The sequence below is a fragment of the Electrophorus electricus genome, chromosome 17 (assembly GCF_041902795.1).
Source record: "Electrophorus electricus isolate QZ-2024a chromosome 17, ASM4190279v1, whole genome shotgun sequence".
NCBI classification, from domain to species: Eukaryota; Metazoa; Chordata; class Actinopteri; order Gymnotiformes; family Gymnotidae; genus Electrophorus; species Electrophorus electricus.
Window position 1 is genome coordinate 9,111,160 of NC_137513.1, and position 20,926 is coordinate 9,132,085.

A 20,926-nucleotide genomic window follows, 5' to 3' on the forward strand; every position below is an offset into this window, starting at 1 on the left:
TGTCACATTACAGCCTATGATTAATAATATATTCAATATTCATATTTGTTTTTATTATTTACTATAAGCCAAATGTGGGGCATACAAACAACCATACTGAAATTGCTAATGTATCCAGTGTCATTATCGTTTTCAAAAATCATTCTGTTGGCCAGACTTTAGTTATAGAAAAATATTAATAAATAACGTACATTCATAACTCAATTTGACACACACCTTTTATTTTGTATACTCTTACTCTGGGTTTTGGCCCACCACAAACATTACTGTTTGGCTCATTAAGCTAAACTTTTAAATGAAGCCTAGAGTCTGCAATTATACACCCTTAAATGCACCTAAGTGGCTAATGAGTGCGTAGGCTAATTTTCTAGGAAATACATTGAATAAATGTTATTTGTAAATTTGAATCCCAACTGTCCAGTTCAAGAAGCCCATTGGCACAGGTGATGAAGGACTTCCTTTTAAGAAGTGTGCTAAAAGTGCCTGTGGGCGTTTCATACAGCTGCGTCTTCAAAGCTTTGGCCACACTGTCAAACATGCATGTACTGTACTTGATACATATAGAAATCATGTAAGTCTCAATATAGCATAGCTAGGATTTAAAAAAAAAAAAAAAAGTTCCACAGACATGATTTTATATATATATATATAAATCATGTCTGTGGAACTTTTTTGCTAAAATGTCTTTATATACAGAAAAAGAAAGAAAGAAAATTCTACCTCTAATATGCCCTTCAACCCAATTTTAACAAAATTAGTTCTAATCTAGATTGCTGACCAGCAGCGTTATAAGTACGATATGTTACAAAATGTCCAAGGTCATCAATAGACAGAGACATTTCTAGTCCCATTAACTACAAAGGACACAGCTCTCCAGAATTACAGCAGCACTCAGTAAATACAATAATGGCAATACAAGCGGAAAGAAAATCACCTTGTTCGCCACTTTACAAAACCACAGCACCTTCGTAAAATGTGCAACCTTATTGTGAATTCATTGCTCATAGACTTTTTTTTTTACCTTCGTTGCATTCTATTCATTTTACCAGTGGGGGCACTATTGAGAGAGAGAGAGAGAGAGAGAGAGAGAGAGAGAGAGAGAGAGAGAGTTGTCTCAGTAAATGTTTGTGCAGACTGGATAAAGTGGAGAGATTTGGGAGGAAATCAGCGAGTACACAGTATGAACCAAAATGGGGCACAAATGATGTAAGCAGACGAGGCAATGTCTGTGTTGTGCTGTGTTGCCACGACAACTGTTGGGCCAGCAGCAGTGTAGATGCTGGAGGAATTAATATGCTGTGCGCGTGTGTGTGTGTGTGTGTGAGAGAGAGAAAGAGAGAGAGAGAGAGAGAGAGAGAGAGAGAGAGAGAGAGAGAGAGAGAGAGAGAGAGAGAGAGAGAGAGAGAGAGAGAGAGAAGGTCCTCCCAATTGCTACTGTACAGGCGGGCTGAAGAGACTTGATGTAAAAGTTATGTTGTGTCAGCATCTGTCAATGCTGTTTGAATGTGAGAGCACCAAATTAGTTACTTACTCACCCCCACCCCCTGTTACATTCGCAGCCATCCACAGAGAAGACGACGGAGGTGGGGGTAGGCAGTACTGGGCATTTACACCACAAGGATTCAAACACCATCTCTGGAGGGCAATGACGAGCCTAGTACTTCGCTGAGAGTGCAAATAATAGAAAGACACAAAGAGGACGGGTACATGGGTGGATAGATGAATAGAAGAATGGATGGATTGGTGAGTGAGCGGAATTACTGATGGGGAGAGGAGAGACGCTCCCAACGACTCAGTCACGTACAATAAGGGCTCTTTACAGCTAGGTTCTCCGGGCGCTTAAACCGGGCGGAGCTTACACTAGCAAGCAAAAGATAAGCGACCCGAGGTGTGAAAATCATTTTAATTTGAATACAAGCAGCAGACTGTAGGCGGCAGCGTTGGTCACTAAAAAGATGTAGTGATACTAAAAGCGACCCCCTGCTAACAACTCGCCTTATTTGCCTAAAACAGTGTGACCGAAGTAATATAATCATCTAATCAATGCACTCCGTGGTAGCATATTTTATTTTATTTTAAACTGATCAAACAGATGACAAAGGAAAAGTAACATGGATACACACTATCTGTGCTTATGTGTACTCTCCGATAAGATTTCAGTGGTATAATTCATTTAATGGGACAGGTGGAAAAAATGTGACTCTCCGATGGTTCCCTGAACCGTGCTAAATGTAATCTCTTCACTTGAATAGAATATCTAAGAGAGAAGATTTCATCACTTAAGAGGTGTTGCAATGGTTGGTCACAGTTCGTAGAGAGAAATTGCCCAAATGTACAATTCGCGCTATTCTAAAACACCCATGCATACTTGTATTGCGTCTTCGCTTTTTACTACGCCTACGGCTACATCCAAACTTTGAAAGTTTTTTTCCCCCCCTTGGGTGTCCTGGATGATTGACAAGACTCTTATCCAACGAGAAGACACAATTGGGTATATTATCGCTTAATGGGTGGGCTTTTTCATCCGTATTGTATCAGGCTAGGCTGCAACTCCCCTTTGAACTGGCCACGCATCGAAACGTCACGTGCTTAGCCTCTTTGGAGCGAGACTGGAATGGGCTCGCGAGTAGCGACCCATACAAACACACGCTGGAGGTGCCCAGGTTTGCGTTTGCGTTGACTCCGCGATCTCAAAGAAGTAGAAGGATCTAACTTGGACCACGACTGGATTCAAGCTTTTCGGTACCTTCTTGGCGGGCTTCTCGTGTGGAACACACGGGTGCATCACTTTTGATTTAGTTTCTGCACTTTATTTGCTCGACGCGATACTGCGCCGCTCGCTAGGCTAAATGGGGTCGTACGCTGACTCTGCTTGTTTTGATGGTGCATTTGGAAGTCCGGACTGAAAAGACTTTTTCCTGCACACGAGCTACCTTTTTGGTACTTACCGGTTTTTGTGTTGCGTGTGTTAGAAAGTAAGGTGATGGGTTATTTAAAGTTAGTTCTGCTAAACATGTACCATGCTGCTAAAGAATAGACCTTCGCCGAGGTGTCTATAGACTCCCGACCGTGCTTGTTTTGGCATGGGCTGCTAGCTCGCTAGCTAATTGAAGCGCTCGCCTTAGCAAAATTAACTTAGCCGAAAGAGCAAGCAGCGCGAACAACTACGTTTTCTCAATGGAGAGAGTTTAATTTTGTTAAATTAACTTTTCTTTCCCTTTTGGGGTAAATTTATTTGTGCAAATCATTTAACATAAAAACAAGCATTTTTTTCTAAAATGGCAAGTCCATCTACAGAGCAGGGATGTTTTTCAGACGTGAGAAAGGTGGGTTATTTAAGGAAACCCAAAAGCATGCACAAAAGGTTTTTTGTACTGCGGACTGCGAGCGCTACCGGACCTTCCAGGTTGGAGTACTACGAGAACGAAAAGAAATGGAGACATAAGTCTGGGGCTCCCAAAAGGTCCATTCCACTCGAGAGCTGCTTTAATATCAACAAAAGAGCGGATTCCAAAAACAAATACCTTGTCGCCCTTTACACGAAGGACGAATACTTCGCGATCGCTGCAGACAACGAGTTGGAGCAGGACGCGTGGTATCAAGCCCTTGTAGACCTTCATAACAGAGGTAAGGTCCATGAAAATGCTGGGAGCAACGGATTCGGGGAGGAAAATTACGGCGAGCCCAGCCCGGGACCTGCCTTCAAAGAGGTGTGGCAGGTTATCCTGAAACCAAAGGGACTTGGACAGACAAAAAACTTAATTGGGGTTTACAGATTGTGCCTGACAAACAAGACTTTGGGTTTTGTCAAACTGAATTCTGACGCGGCGGCGGTAGTGCTGCAGTTAATGAATATTCGAAGATGCGGCCATTCCGAAAATTTCTTTTTCATAGAAGTTGGGAGGTCTGCGGTGACGGGAGAGGGCGAATTTTGGATGCAGGTCGACGACTCCGTCGTGGCTCAGAACATGCACGAGACTATTCTGGAAGCCATGAAAGCCATGAGCGAAGAGTTTCGACCGCGCAGCAAAAGCCAGTCTTCCTCCAGCTGCTCCAACCCAATCTCGGTGCCGGTCAAGACGAGGCACCATCACAACAACCCTCCTCCGAGTCAGGTGGGGTTGGGGAGGCGTTCGAGGACCGAGAGCACAACAGCCACCTCCCCTGCTGGCCAAGGGAGACACAGCCACTCGTTCAGGGTGAGGGCGTCCAGCGACGGCGAGGGTACCATGTCCCGGCCAGCGTCCACGGAGGGGAGCCTCGGCAGCCCGAGCACAGCCCGGCCTCGGTCCCTTCGGCACAGGGGAGGGTCCAGGCTGCATCCGCCGCTGAACCACAGCAGGTCCATCCCCACGCCCTCATCGCGGTGCTCCCCGTCCGCCATCAGCCCGGTGAGCCTGTCCTCCAGCAGCACCAGTGGGCATGGCTCCGCCTCCGAGTGCCTCTTCCCCCGGCGCCCCAGCGCCTCCGTCTCGGGGTCGCCCAGCGACGGCGGCTTCGTCTCGTCCGACGAATACGGCTCGAGCCCCTGTGATTTCCGGAGCTCCTTCCGCAGCGCGAGCCCAGACTCTCTCGGACACACGCCTCCGGCCAAAGACGAGGAGCTGAACAACTACATCTGCATGGCCAGGCCAGGCTCGCTCGCCAGTGCTGGGAGCCAGCCACGGAGTCAGTCCAGAGGCACGCTGTCCCGCTCGGACGAGCCGGAGCTGGAGAAGTGTTTCAGGAAAAGGACTCATTCGTCCGGCACCCCGCCCCCGACGGCGTGCCACCAGAAAACGCCTTCGCAGTCCTCCACGGCCTCGTTGGACGAATACACGGTCATGACGCCGGCATGCCCCAGCAGCCGGTCCGCGTCGTCGACGTATCGGAACTTGCTCGTCGCCACCCACTCATATCCAGAGGAAGGCTTGGACATCCCGTCAGCAGGTGGAGGCGGCGGGTCGAGCCACAAGGACGACGGCTACATGCCCATGTCGCCCGGCGTGGCCCCTGCTGCGATGGCGGGGAAGAGTGCCGACTACATGCCCATGAGCCCAAAGAGCGTCTCAGCCCCGCAGGAGATCGTCAACCCGCGGCAGCACTCACGCGTGGACCCCAATGGCTACATGATGATGTCACCAAGCAGCAGCTGCTCCCCGGATGTCTTGACTAACTACGGGAAGCTCTGGACCAACGGCGTCAACCCCAAGCTGTCAGTTGATAGCACAGAGGGCAAGGCATCGCCGTGCGGGGACTACATAAACATGTCTCCCGCCAGCTGCTCGACGGCCGGGACCCCGCCGGACTGCTATTTCAACCCCGTGGACGAGCGCTCCAGGTCTTCCTACGCCTACTTCTCACTGCCCCGCTCCTTCAAACACGCCAACAGGAAGCAGGATCAGAATTCCCTGCAGGTGTTGTCGGGGGCCAGTCGCCTCGTCTGCGTGGAATCCTCCTCTTCCTCCGCCAGCAGTGACAGTTTGGGCGGGCAGTATGGCTCGCACCCGCCCGCTGTGAGGTCGGAGGTCAACTCTAGGCTCGCCCGACCCACGAGGTTGTCGCTGGATGCCAGCAAAGCTAGCACGCTTCCTCGAATGCGAGAGAACCCGTTTCCCCCTGAACCTAAGAGCCCCGGCGAGTATGTCAACATCGAGTTTAACGACAAACCGTTTTCTGCGAGTTTAGTCTCTCTGTTTTCACCAGCGTTTGCCAACAACGGAGCCGATGTCCAGACAGACCCGCCGTCCTCCGACTACATGAATATGCAGTTGGGCTCGCAGAGCTCACTGTCGAACCCTATGGTCCCAGCTCCAGCTTCCTGTTCAGACTATGCTATTGTCACTCCGTCGAAGACCTCTGCTTCTTCTGACCCTCTGCCTTGTGAGAATGTCCGTGAGCGTGACTACATCAGCCTGCAACTGGCTGGCCCCTGCAGAGCCTTTCCTGATTCCCAGATGCTCGCGAATGCTTCCTTACCAGACGCGGAAGCCTGCGTGTGTTCAACCAACGACGACCTCTTGACGCTAGGCGGTGCCCCAGGTCGACCTGTCCTTATCGGCCCCATGTCAGGCCTGAGTGCGTTTACCCGGGTAAACTCCACCCCAGCACGAAACCAAGGCGCCAAAGTGATCAGGGCTGACCCTCAGGGCCGGAGAAGGCACAGCTCGGAGACCTTTGCCTCCACGACGACGAAAGGGGCCGTAGGTGCGCCGACAGGCTTTCAGTCTGAGGACGTGAAGCGACACAGCTCCGCCTCCTTTGAGAACGTTTGGTTGAAGCCCGCCGAGACCACAGCCGGCGGGCACAGGGAAACGCCGATGGCTCCCAGCCAGGACCATCAGGACCAGAACGGGCTGAACTACATAGATCTGGATCTGGCACAGAACCATGAGCAGCTTATTCTGGACCAGAACTTGTTCCAGGCCCGGCAGGCGGAACTGGGAGCAATGGGAGGGGCCGAGGAACTCGCCGCCTATGCCAGTATAAACTTCCAAAAAGCAGACGAGACCAGGGAAAACTTCGGCCATAGGGAAGGTAAGCCTCTGTGTGTGTGTGTGTGTGTGTGTGTGTGTGTGTGTGTGTGTGTGTGTGTGTGTGTGTGTGTGTGTGTGTGTGTGTGTCATTGTCTCAAGTTTTATGGCCACATTTTGGATACTTGTATTGTTTAATGCAATTTTGTGTGCAAGCAAGTGATTGTGAGCAGGTCGTCTCAGCATTTTCGTATGGAATGTGCACGTCAGGTCATTGTTTATAAAACAGCCCCCACTCACAGGTGAAGCCCGAGCTTTCAGTGGAAAATCCCTGTTCTGGAGCTCCGGTTGAGCGCTGCGGGTGGAGATGGGCTGTAGGGGTGTAGGCTGAGGGTGGTACCAGCCCCCCCCCCCCACACACACACCCCCTGACACAGCAGCCTGTGAACATGTGCGCGAACGGAGTGCAGTGGGTTTGGCGTGTCTGTGCTCGTTCGTACCACAGCAAAGAAAACAAGCGTCTGAAGTGCTTCTGAGTCACTTAGGAGCTCAAGCACAGCTTGTTCTTCTTTGTGCAGGAGCGCGGCTCCCGTGCGGCGCCCGGCGCGTGACGCAGGCATAAGTGTTGACTCGGCCGTGTTTGCGCGGCGGCCGATTGATATCCGCGTTTTTGTGAATGAGATGTGCGAGGGCTGTCAAAGCCTCTCGTGTGTGTGTGTGTGTGTGTGTGTGTGTGTGTAAGATCCCTCCACATAGGTGTGCTCTCGGAGCACCTACACTCCGAGAGCATTATCTGTTGGCTCCTCCCTTGGCGAGTCTGCCCAGAAGTTCCCTTTTTACGTGTGTGTATATGTGTGAAAATGTCCTCAGGCTTTAACTTACTTTTTTTTTTTTTTGCCTCCTTGAACACTGGTCCTGTGCTTTGTGTACCAGCATTTTCACACCAGGCATGGGGGACCACAGGACGAGATGAATTGGCATTCCTCCTTTCATTAACACGACTGATTAATTCGTCTAAGGAAGAGCCGTGTGTTGACCTGTGAGACATGGGTGTGTCGGAGCACAGACTGCACAAAAGCTTGCAGTGCTGGGACTTTAGATCTGTTGAGATACCTATGCCTGCACTTAACATCTGCTTCTGACTCTATTAGAAGTGTTTATTGGTGTGTGAACAATCCGAACTGACTTTAGATCCACTAGCTCTGTCACCGGGTTCTGAGACTTGACCCTGTGTCACACTGTGTCTGGAATAAATGGCCACTCAGTTTAGTGGTGTTGCCCAGAGTAACGATGATTTTGCATATTCATGCTTCCCTGTGTAGCTGTAACTGATTAATTTTGTCCCTGAATCGTCACTATTTTGGCCACCAACTCTTTGCTCCGTTGGACAGAAAATGCTATTGACATGAATCGAAAATACTTTTAGTCTGTTCCTCTGGCATGTCCCCTGTTCTTTTTGGACTTGTAAGAACCGAACGCTACAAGGCCAAAGTAGCACCAACCGAAGGCTCTTTTGTCTCCTCTGCAAATCCCGTGGGAGCAGGGTTTTCTCACGGCTCGGCCGGTTCGTGTGAGAGTCGCTGATCGCGCTTCGTTACTGGCTCTGCTGACGAGGCCGCATCGCCTGCCGCTTTTCCAAGCCACAGCTGGAGCCGAATTGCTCTGAAACCTTACCGAGAATGAAATTAAAATCTTCTGCAATCTGTCTGAGAAGCTTCCTTCCCAAAAAAATCCAGGAGTTCAAAATTCCACCGATGTCCAGACAAAGACTTGGCATTTTCGATCGTATGTAAACACAAGGCAGAAGACGGGGTGAGGTTATCTTTGGAGATATTTGCGTTTACCAATTGCTCACTTCTGCATCAGAGGATTCTGTCTCTTAATGCCGTACACTGATTTTTAAATTCCTGTTTGTGGGTCGGTTCTGTGTTTATGGCACAGGGGTGCTCACAATCCTGGCAACTCCAGTGTGTGTGTGCCTCTGTCTGTAGCTTATGGTCTTGACTACTGCACGTGCTGTGAGCTTTAGCGAATGAGAGGACACAGGCTTCAGTGTTTCAGAACCCATGCTGTGTGTGTGTGTGTGTGTGTGTGTGTCCACGTTTGTGCACCCCCGCTACCCTTGTGATGCTGCAGAGGTGTTTGTTGCTGAGCGGTGTTTGTTGCTGAGAGGTGTTTGTTACATCATCAGGCAGTTGCCTCCCCCCCTCCCGAAAGGGGTGAGAGAGTTCTTAGGTGGGCTGGGGCATTATGATGCAAGCACAAGCCCCTCGTCTTTCGGGCCACTACCGACAGTCCCAACCCTCACACACTAGCGCTTGCACATGGCCAACATGTATGTCTCTTTTTGCGTTAATGTTACAGGCTGAACAGTTTAATAACCAAGGATTTAATTTCCATTTTGTCCAACTATTTATTTGTAGCAATAACCACATCTAGGAAATTAAGTCCAATCTATAAACTAAATTCTGATGAATTTTTTTTTTTTTTTTTAAAGAGGGAAAATATTTTTTTTCCCCTCTCTCCTACAGTGCTACCCTAAAAAATGTATCAATTTTTTTTTGTCGGATATTATTTCCAACTGAAAACACTGTCCACCATTATAGGTGCGTGTATCTGAGTATATCGCAGTTCACGTTTGGTGTGTGTTTGCACTGTAAGCTGGGTGCCTGGATAATTAGTTTAATTTGGTTGTTTGTTTACATTCATTTCGGATGGTTAAAGCTTGGCAACTGAACGATCGTTACTTATTGTGGTGACTGAATAGTTATTTATGCGTGAATGCTCTGATTTATGCTGGATGTTCTGATCTGTCTGAGTGTTGTTTTAATGACTTTTTCTGAGTGTGTGCGTGTTTGTGTCTATAATTGCAACAGGCTGCGGTCCTGTTTTTTTCAGTGTCATTGGCTGCCTGTCTGTCTGCCGGCCTCTAAATGTTCGAGTCCTCTGTGTAATTGCTGCAGGATGCAGTACTGGGTGGGTGGGTGGACGTGTGTGCGTGTGGGTGGGTGTAATTGCTGCAGGATGCAGTACTGGGTGGGTGGGTGGGCGTGTGTGCGTGTGGGTGGGTGTAATTGCTGCAGGATCCAGTCTTGGGCGCATGACCCGTGCATAGCATGCTCCTGTATGGCTGTTTGCCTGTACCGCCGGTCCCCATGGTTACTCGGTCGCCGCGGCGCTTTCTTCTCATGTCACAGTGGATTAAGGGGCTGTGGGCTGAGGTGCCGGGAGCAGCAGGGAAATGCGCTCTAATTGGCTGGCTGTGGGGTGAGAGAGTTCTTGGGTGGGCCGGGTCAGTATGAGACGACTGGAGGCCCCGCCCACACCAGCCTGCTGTGTTGGGGTCTCTTTGTTGAGTGTCTTTCTTTCTCTCTTGCTTTCTCTCTTTATACCCCCCCCCCCTTTTTTCCTCTCTCTCTCCTTTGTCTTTCTTGCTATACCTTTCTAAGCCAATAAAAAGAAGCAAAAATAAACACAACTTTGTAACATGTTGGAGATGGATATAGAAGGTGGATTGTTAGACACTTTCCTTGGTTTCAAGATTTTGTTCCCAATGGCCAAGGTTTTGTGTGTGTGTGTGTGTGTGTGTGTGTGTGTGAGAAAATCACTGAGTGATATGTGAGCATGTGCCCTCATGTTACTCCGGAAAGTGTGTGTTCAGGGCTGACTGAGAATGGAGACTCACGTGGTTCAGACAGCAGCCTCTCGGGGGGGGGGGGGGGCTGTTTTGCTAAGGTAGTTCTTCTTTACCGTAGTCGGTGTTTTGAGAAGCCCTTGATGGACCAAAGCAGAGCCAGTAACAATGCAACACATACAGAGCCGTCATACGGAATTAAAATGTAATCCGTAACAACAAACTCCCCTCCCCCTCTGCTGTGACCTCACTCAGTGACTCACGTGGAACTGACCCACTTTTGCTTTAATATCTTTGTAAGTGGTTGCAGGATCGGTGTGGGATGTCCTGAAAAGCCTGATAGTGTATAGGTCCTAACCTTTTTGGGTTTTTGTTTGTTTGTTTGTTTGTTTGTTTCAAGGGATAGACATACATAGACATTAGAAGGTAGGACCAGAGTATGGAGGTAAGATGTTGAGGAAGGTTGAAGTGGAGAGTTATTTATTGTTTTGGTAAGGGTGGGGTTCTTGCTGGTGTTGGCCAGGTATGGAGACAAGGGCTCGTATATAATATGGAGACATAAAGAAGGGAGTGGAAGATTTCAGCACCTTTTAGGTGGCCATTGTCTTCTGCCTTTGATGGCAGACGATGTGCCCCTGCTGTCTGGGTTGGGCTGCGCATGTGTTCAGTGTCTGTGCAAATGCATTTGCCATTCAGCTGTGCGCACTTGAGTGTTTGTTTGATGTGTGTGTTCGTTTTGTGTGTGTGTGCGTGTGTGTGTGTGTGTGTGTGTGTGCGCGCGTGCACATGGCCCAGTGCCTCCACTCCGCCCTGCTCCGCTGGTCTGGATGAGTTCCTACAGCCCACTTGGATCTGTCGTCAGTGTGTCCTCATTTCACCCCGCTCGTGCTTGCGCTCTCTCTCTCTCTCTCTCTCTCTCTCTCTTACATGCATGCTCGTGCTCTCTCTCTTGCTTTGTGGTGCTCGCTGTCTGTGTCTCTCTCTCGCGCTCGCTCTCGCTTGCTCTCTCTGATGGAGAAGCTCAAGATGAAGATAGATCTTATGTATTTTGCACTTCTAGGTATTCATCCCTGTATTCTACAGTATTCTAGTTCATTGGTATGTTTAATTCTAACCTACTGTACTTGGATATATTCTGAGTAAATGACCAAAGCACTTTTGTAAGTCGCTCTGGATAAGAGCGTCTGCTAAATGCCGTAAATGCAAGCCACAGTGAACGAGCTTGGCACTTTGAGATTGTTTGTGTTTAAATTGGTAAATAGTAAAAAAAAAAAAACGCTTCTTACATTAGTTTAAATGAGAACAACAACAGAAATGATCACCATGGTGGGTGGGTGGGTGGGTGTGTGTGTGTGGTGTGTGGTGTGTTTTAGCCAGTGGATATACAAAGGCTTTCTAAAGGCCCTCAACCCAAACGCTCTGGACACCTCCTGTAGAGGACAGTACATTGTCTTGAGTGCAGTCTGTTGAAGCACTCTGCTGGACTCTCTTATCGGCCAACACTACGACATATTTGGGGGAACGTAAATTAATGACGCTTATCTAATGTATGTGTTTTAATCATTTTTAATTAATTTAATCTGTTTTAATTTACTTAGGTAATTAACCTGGTGCTTCAAATTTTTTAAATATTTTTCATTTAAAAAACAAATGTCTTTATAAAGTGTGATTTACGTGGAGGCTTTTGAGGCTCAAATGTCCTGCTCCCCCACCAAGGCATGTCTGTGCTTATTTATCTTTTCTCCGTTGTCGTACGACAGAGGGGCGTGGTGGGGTGGGGTGGTTTAGTGTGGCTTAGCCAAGTAGCAGAGGTGTGGTGTAGCAGTGTAGTGCAGAGATGTGTCATAGCACTGTGGGGATACGGTGTATTACGGTGCATGCCAGGGTATAGTAGTCTAGCAGCATGGTGTAGCACTATGGTGTAGAGTGCAGGGTATGTTGTAGTGGTGTGGCATAGTAGTGTGGTGTAGATCATGGGTGTAGCATAGTAATGAGCTGTGCAGTAGCGGTGTGGTGCAGGGGTGTCGCATAGGGCACAGATCATCTTGTGTTTTACATTTAATTCCCCTGCATGTTCGTACTGCGCACTGAACTAAGCACTAAATAACATGGCATGAAATGGCTAGCAGCTTGGAGCCATGCTTGTGTTTCAATGCTTCCATCACCGCTGGCGCACTATCGAGTGCTTCCTGGTCTCTGCTCCGGTCAGGTCTGCCGGCCTGCTAGAGACATGCCCATGGCGGAAAGAGAGGTAAGATGCAGAAAGCTTTATGGCCCTGAGAATGAGAAGAGCAGAGAAGTGTCCATCTCTCTGTGTGTGCGTGTGTGTGTGTCAACTTGCTGAAGTAGGCAAAACATCTGGTGTGGTGGGGGGGGGGGGGGTATAGAGGGAAGTTTTTCCTTTGCTAAAGGGAATGGTATTTGGCACACGCCATCTCTCCCACATCACACACACACACACACACACACACACACAACCAGCCTGCCTCACACAGAGGCATTGTTTTGCAGGCTTTCAAAATGAGCTTTCTTATTGTTTGCCTGACACAAATCTTTTCTTGAGTATGTATGTATGTATATAATGTACATATTGTTAAAGTTTATTTAATTAGGCACATCTGGTTAAAGCATTTTTTTAAAAGTTCGTGCCATCTGAATTCCTCATTAATACGCCACACGGAGTGTTTCTTGGAAACCGCAGGTGCATGTGCGGTTGCGCCCTCAGTCCTGGGAGAATGCGAGGCCCTCAGTGTGAGGTGATGGGGATAGGAAGTGACCACTGTAATCATCACTTTTAGGTGTGTGTGTGTGTGTGTGTGGAGTGAGAGAAAATTGTGTTGAATGGGAGATTGTTGACGAGTCTGTTTTACTTTAGAGATCTGTCTACGATTAAAGCAATTTGTGTGTGTGTGTGTGTGTGTGTGTGTGTGTGTGTGTGCAAACTTTAACTGCTGAGTGTCCACACTGTGAATACGACCTGTGTTTTGACGTCAGTAGGCGCACGCACAGTGGTCACACATCTGTAACAGTATCCCCCACCGACCATGATCAAGCTAAAAATGTCTCTACACTCCCAGGTCGAGTGTGTGAAGCAAACATGCTTGAATGACGCTGGTTCATTGAGCTGCTTGTTGAGCACCACGCCTCTCTCTCGTCCTTATATGGAGTTACGCACTATAAAGTCCACAGTGTGCACCTACTACTGCCTCGTTGAGAATGGGAGAATATTACTGCTGCTGTGTGTGTGCGGGGGGGGGGGGGGGGGAGGTAATTGGTCAGACCAGTAGAGTATGATTGAGTATATACTGCATGATAGCGAGTTGGTCATCGTGTATTGACTGTAGGCATACAGCATAGGTGCTGGGAGATTTTAAAATATAGGAAATGTTTGCGGCAGACTGGGAACTCCGTCAAACAGCGGGAGGATGATCATTTATTATTTGTCAGCCATGTTAAACCTTTGCAATCTAAGCATGAACTGCACAGCAGAAAGCAAGGGGGAAACTTCTGTGTGAACTCACTTGTGATGTCACAAATACAAAAAGGGAATGATGACCAATGACTGTCCAGAGAGGCAGAGAAACCCTTCCAGGATTCCACGCCTCTCTTTGAACTCCTCCCATCCTGCGTGGATTCTGCAGGAAGGGGGCGCAGCCATCTCCCGTGTGGTGTTGACCTTTCTCCCATGTTTGCTCGGTACCGGTGGCTTTTTTAAAAAATTATTTATTTATTTTTTTATTGCCCCCCTCTGCAATTTCCGCCAGCCTGTTGGTTTCTTAAGTAAAGAGGAGTGAACCTCTAAAAACAGCGGCTCTTCTAAAAGTGCCTGCCTTGGAGTAGTGAGGGAGGACTTTGTCGTCTCTCAGAGCCGCGCTGCAAGACCTGCGGCGCTGTGCCTCCATGTGCCGCCGTATTTATAGACGAAGTTTGGCTGCAGCCGCTGCTGCGTGACCCTCCGAGCCATGGCTTGTGTTTCGAGTCACTCTAGCTCCATTGCACAGACCCCCCTCCTCACCAGATCCTTCTTCTCACCAGCTCTGTTCTGGGGCCCTTTACTGTCTCCGTGAATGTCTGTCTGTATTCTGATCACAGTTGAGGAACTCTAAGCACACCATGAGAAAGCAGAACAGCCATTGACGAGTGCAGAAGCGGACCAGTTCACTGAGGGGAGCTTTATGAAGCTTTATGAATGGAGCGATCCATCGCCTCTCATGTGATGCGGTGATGTCATAAAGCCTGCACTTCTCTCTGGGTGTTTCCTGGGAAACGGTAGCATTTGTGTTTCTCAGCTGTTGGCTAATTCAGCTTCATCTCCTGGCGAGGAGGAGGAGGAAACTAGCAAGGAGTGTGTGTGTGTGTGTGTGTGTGTGTGTGTGTGTGTTTGCTGTCTGTCCAAATGTTTGTTCTTTTGTGTCGACCTCTGCTGCGTCTGGTTGTGTAACACACTTTTTCTCTTGGTTTCTCTTCCCTCCAGAGTGAAAACCAGGCAACCACATCTTCCCACGAATCACATTCGCTCCCTGTCCCTCTTTGCCATAAAAATGGACTTCAGAACCTCAGCATCATGCAAACCTCAGTGACCTGGACCTCAGGTTACGCTTACAAACTGGACCTCACAGCACATACTGCGACCTCACAAAAAGCTGGCCTTCAACAAACTGTATTTCCCACAAAACCTGGGGGGGCTGCACATGCGGGGAGGGTTGAGGGAGGGGTGCGACGCCACACGACACGAAGCCCTCGGTGGCAGAACAGGTTAGCCACCAGCCTTGGCCTCTGGCATTCTGATGACTGCAGTTCGACATTCTGGCGCAGAGGCACGATCAGCACTGACTCCGCCCCCTCTGTCATCCATGCCCCTCCCCCACAAACCCTGGCCCCGGCTCAACCATGCAGACCTCATCCTTCAGCAGGTCCTCGTATGCATCGTTGTTCATCATGAGAACTTTGTTACGTGGGTGGTACAGACCGCTACCCAATAGCGGGTTCCTATAGGCTGAACACAGCACAGCAGTGTTTACTGCATCCACGGCTACACTAATATTTAACGGTCAGACTATTTATGTTGCCGGCGGTACACCCAGCAAGTCGGAAAATGCACGGCAGCGTTTTGGTACAGGGATGTTGTGCAAGTCGTTTAAGGTGCTCCTCTATGTGTGTGTGACGTTTCGTTTCAACGCAACGCTTCTCATGTTGTGCAGCTGATGGTACCCCATCCTGTGCATGGTACTGCACACGAGCACAGACACACCAGGGCGGTATACCACGAGGCAGGATTCTCGGGTTAGCAGGCTAATTATGGGTTTAACAGTATCGCGATGGGGGCTCATCGCTCAGTACCCCTTCAGTTGCGGCGATGTCTTACAACCCAAGCAGGCTGTGTTAGGTCTTAGTTTGACCGAGTTAGAACACTTTGTCTCTTGGCCATATAAGAGATATGGGTGATGCTTGCTTTAAGCAACAATACTTATATATACACGCAAAAAATATTAGGTCTGTCTTCTGAAGTAGGCTACAGTCCTCTTCATTTTATTGAGATAATTGAGATTGCTCTCCCCAAGTCCAGCTTGCACAGACATTTTTGTTGGGATGATTATGATGAATCACAGAGGCGTGTTTTGCTTGCTACATAAATTCGGGAAGCCATAACGGTTCCCTTCCCCCTCCATAATTATAAACCACAAAGTCGTCTCAAAAGGCCTAACAAACGCATGAAGCGGCTAACTTGATCAAAGGTCAATAATAGCATGGTTCGAGACCCTGGGAGGAACTTGGAGAAGCCACAGGGAAACATGCACATCTTTACTGAAGAATATGGCGAGCACACCCAGTTTATAGGGCACTGAAATATGAATAAGCACGGCTAAAGTCTTTTACTTGGTTCACTGCTGTTTCCTTTGGTACCTTTAATATCGATTAGACTCGTGTGAGAATGGCTGGTTTAATAAATCCAGTCTTGTTAAAGAAAGCCAGGCTATACTGAGCTTGCTTCATGGTATACCCTCAGAGTCAACAGATAAATACCTGAATACCCTTACCTCAGGACTTCAGGGGCTAACACTTTGTGCTTAAGCAGAGTGAAGCATGATTGACCTCACAATGTGTGCGCGCGCACACACACACACACACACACACACACTGTGACCCCTTTTACATTTAACTTCTTTTTGGACTGTTATTTCTGAGTCGCGTCATTAATCTTGTGTAATATATGTTTGTTGGTCAGTGGACTACTTGCTGTTTGGGTACTGAGTTATGTTAATATATCTGAGCATTACAGCAGATGAGCCTTGTAGGCTAAGCACAGGTCCGAATTGTTTCATACCTTGCACATTCAGTGTAGATTTGTGTAATGTTTTTTGCCGCCATTTTGCCTCGCCTACCAGCACTGCAGCGAAGCAAGAGCCAACCCTGAATGGTGCACAAATCTAACTGGAGCAATTCATGTCACATGATTTGCTTCCACTGCAAACGGAAGGAGCGGATGTTAACAGAATCATAACCCCAAAATTGAATTAAGACTTGTATGTTAGTCGTTACCAATACTTGGGACGTTCTTTGCCTAGAGCCAACAGACCTCCGCCAGGTCTTGTTAGCATAATTAGGGTTTGTGGGTAACGGTAGTCCTTAACCATTTCACTCAAGTTCTTGAGAGGCGAGAGAACAAACGGTACTGTTGACATCCTGCAACTCTCACAGGGAACTTCATTGATTCAGGACATTGGTTTCTTTTTGATGTACCATGGAGTCTGCAGTTACGCAGGATATGCTTTGGTCCAGTGGTCTGCACCAACGCATCCGTTGGTTTATTTATGACTGAACCTTGTTAACAGAAGCTGTTTCTTTTACAGGTTGTAGTGCAAGTCTGTGACTTACAGTACTGATGAACCTTGTTAGCCAGTATGTTTGTACCTTTTTTGTCTTCTGATTTTTATTTTAATCACATTTTATTTCATTTTATTTTTGCATAAAAATCTTTCCCTGTGACATAATCTGAGGGTCATGTTGAGACAAAGAAAAAGGGTATCAAAGTGTCACTTTTGCTGCTGATGTGGGAAAAACATTGACACAAATCTATGTAAATTATTAAATATGGATATTTCATTCATGATTTTGTTCGTGTTAAGTATTTAACTTTTTGCTTGTAGACTTGGGTTGACAAGTGGGCTTGTTTGTTTGCTTGTTTGTTTGTTTTTTGGGGGGGGGCTTGCATCTTGTTTATTGATGCAAGTAATTGTTTATAGTAACATGTATATGCCATTGCTTAGGGGTGGGAAAGGGTGTGGCTCTTTCAGAGGGTGTTTATCAAGACTTGCCACTTAACAAGAACTCCTTCCCCAGTGCAGTTATACACCGCTCTGGCAACCCTGGCTTTGGCAGTTGTTCTGTAACCTGTTTAAGCCGTGATCAACAACCTCCTCTCTTCTTCTTTTTTTTGGGGGGGGGGGGGTGTATATGCATTGTTTCTCCAGAACATGACTGAATGATCAATTTACTCTGCCAAGGTATACATGGCCAAACAATCTTGTCTTCCACTGTATATAATGTATGTACAAAAATGAATTATGGACAGCTTTGAGTGGACCGGTTTTAAATGGGTGCATGGTCAAATTAAACACAGAAGAATCCGATAGAATGTTCTGAACAGGTGGCGAGGCACGAACAATACGTCAAGTGAGGGTAAACAAAATGGATGTATAGATAAAACTGAATGAATGAATAAATGTGTTTTTAAGACTGAACCCACCAGCAGTGAGGTGAGGACTGTATGGGTCCCTCCTCTCCCCTCTTATTTAGGAGAATGGTATCTTCTGGAATTTTGCTCTGTAATAAATTCGAAATTTATCTTTTTTGAAAGCTCCGTCTCATGTCGTTTTTATTTTCCTTTAGTCCCCCCCCCCCCCCCCCCCCCCAAGCCTTTAACACCTTGTTTAGGAATAGTGCCGAGGAAGCTCAGCAGTTAAGGTACTGGACTAGTAATGTAAAGGTTGCCGGTACGAGCCCTGCCATTGCCAAGTTACCTCTGTTGGGACCCTTCACCCTCAATGGCTTGAATTGTACTTGGTCATGACTGTAAGTGGCTTTGGTTAAAAATGTCTGCTAAATGCCATAAATGGTAGTCCAAATATTGCCAGAGCAGCCTGAACACGGCAGACAGTTCAGAAGAGCTGCTATTATTCAGAAGCCTTCCTGTTACAATACTGAACAATGTGCCTTGAGAGGTGCATGCCATCCTTGATCAGGCGACCCTGCAACCACACTGCTAAAACGTTTGAACAAGGCCACCGCCACTTAAATGTAGTGGCGTATGGTGTTTACCTCAGAGGCCGGTAGGGGACTCTCAAACCTAGTTAGCTTCATTTCTGGTAATATGTTTAGTTCTGCAGGGAACCTAAATGTGAGCTGCACTGTCCTTCCTCCTCCCTGGTGTGGCGCTTCTGCTGCGGTTCCTCTATGGTTCTGTACAGTTTAAACTAGTTTGGCTTAATTAACATTCTGACAGTTGTAACCTTAAACTTAGTACTTCTTTATTTGTTTTAAAACCATGTTTGGAATCTAAAGCCAGACAAGGAAGGAGAGGTATGAAGAACTGAAGTTCTGTGGTAAACTTCACTTGCATGCTGTGGGTTTTTACCACAGAGCTGTACAAATTTGGCAACATTTCAGTCACGATTTACCCCCACATAGTTTAAAAAGGATCGCGTTTAGATCTGGACAATATCACTTTTACACATTTTAGGGTTTTTGTTTTTCCTCGTGCTAAAGCCATCATGGTATGGGGTCCAGGAATACAGGGGACCATCCGGAGGTATTTCAGCAGTGGTACGTTATCCAGCTCCTGGGGCTGAACACCATATGGAAATTCATATGGAAATTCTTATGGAAGAGAAAAAAAAAAAAAACAAGAATGGAGGCAGGAAGACTGAGGAGCACCTCAGCATCCGTGTAGCTCCAGACATCATGTCATCCAGAAGAGCGTCGGGAGTTTACTTTCTTTGAGAGAAAAAACAGATCTCCTTAGTTCGTGTGCACATGTGTGCAGAATGCAAGTCACTACTGAATAAAGGCAAAGACCAGTCGGCATATTTCTTTGTGTGTGTGAGAGAATTTGATATCGGGAATGTGAAACACATATTGGCAAGCCATGCTGATTTATGGGCAACCTTGGGCATTTAGTCTAGATCAGACGTGGACGTGCAGTCGGGATGAATCCTGTGGATTGAAGTTCTTCTGAAGTTCCATTTCCTCACCAAGCCTCCTGGTTCCTTTGAACCCAGAGCACAGGCTCCTCACTGAGGAGTCATCCACCCACAATGACCTGAGGTATGGATCTCTGCCAGCGTATTACTCACTGTTTGGAAGCTGTTCACAATGAAGAGCCCAGGAAGGCAAGAAGGATGTCCGAAAACATGCAGTGCAGTTGAGGATGGCAGGCAGGTGCAGGAAATAATTGCTTCAAACTATCGCTGTGCCTGATAGTTTATGAAGTTGTCGTCCCGTCCCCCCACCACCTCCAAGGCCATGCCTGTTTAGAGAATGTTTACGGGTAACCAAGTAGCTGAGTGATGGGACCTGGAGGCACGCGACCAGCTCTTAGCAGGAGTCCAGGGACGTCTCACAAGGACAGCGAGGGCCGGTTGTTGGAAATTACTTCCCCAGAGCTGTAAGAATCAGACCCTTAAACCTCGAGGCAGACACCCTGCAAAGTTTGCTCTCAGATCGGGGAGAGGGGTGAAACGAAACACCGGTGAAAACCAGGAAAGACGACGTGAAGAGGCTGGGGAAATACTTAAGCTTGTTTAGATATGAATATCAGCTTTATAAAATGCACACCATTCATTTTTTTAAACAAACACTTGTATTTATTTTTAATAAGCATGCAATAAAGTACAAAGCATCAGAGCGTCAACGTGGAGAGAAAAGGCACAAATGAAAGAGAGGAAGCATGAAAGGGAAAACGAAAGTCGCGAGTGTGTTTTCCAGGGTGAGAGACAAAGCACGTGTGTGTTAAGTGGAGAGAGAGTGAGTGCGTTATAGGGTGATGTATGAAGAGGAGAGAGCATGCCAGTGTGTTTTATGGGGTAATGTGTGAAGGGGAGAGAGAGCGAGTGCGTGTTATGTGGCGATGTATGGAACGGCGAGAGTGCGCAAGTGTGTTTTGGGGTGATGTATGAAAGAGAGCGTGTGCAAGTGTGTGATATGGGGTGATGTATGGGGGCTCTATAACAGTCTGAGGAATAATGGTATGCACATATGTGTCCTCAGCTGACTCCGAAACGAACAGACTGAGGGAGTAGAAACCTGAGCTCTCGTCACACAACGAACAGCGAGCTGGTCCGGGTCACATGGACAGTCAGTCCATTTATTTATTTAGTGCTTTTTACAACTGATGTCACAAAGCAGCTTTTACACATTTCCGAGTGCAAGCCCAAGCTTGGGGGGGGGGGGGGGGATTGTACCACAACAGTAAATAAAAGATATAATAAACAACAAGCAAAAAATATTTGTCTCATACTTTTTGCCATTAGTTTATAAGACATTCTAACAAGCTATACTACTATACTATTTTTACAGTACCTGTTTTTAGCAACATATTCTGATATAACAGTTCTGATTGTGTTGTTCACCATGCATACGTCATGCCATATGCTTTTGAATGGAGAAAGGGATATAGACCTACTATGAATCTTATATTAATCTGAGCCAAATGCAGGACATCACGTTACAAGGGATCTTGTATTGAAATTGTTTGTGCCGACTTTAACCCGTGAATCCAGCTTTCTAGTATGACTACAGGGTATTTTCACATGGTGTTCTCAACAAAACCAGTGGGAAAGAA

The 20,926-nt window shown here is 47.3% G+C and overlaps 1 protein-coding gene across 1 annotated transcript; it reads left to right on the top strand.

Moving 5' to 3' along the window:
- The first annotated feature begins 1,476 nt into the window (after window positions 1–1,476).
- Window positions 1,477–17,943, top strand: irs1 (insulin receptor substrate 1). Its single transcript, XM_027028402.3, has 2 exons — window positions 1,477–6,516; window positions 14,561–17,943. Exons 1-2 carry the CDS (start codon window positions 3,279–3,281, stop codon window positions 14,563–14,565), a joined length of 3,243 nt encoding a protein of 1,080 aa, XP_026884203.3. The 5' UTR covers window positions 1,477–3,278; the 3' UTR covers window positions 14,566–17,943.
- Window positions 17,944–20,926: the final 2,983 nt, after the last annotated feature.

What these genes read in the sequence shown, in the direction of transcription:
- irs1 (XM_027028402.3), top strand. Translation starts at nt 3,279, where the DNA reads ATGGCAAGTCCATCTACAGAGCAGGGATGTTTTTCAGACGTGAGAAAG.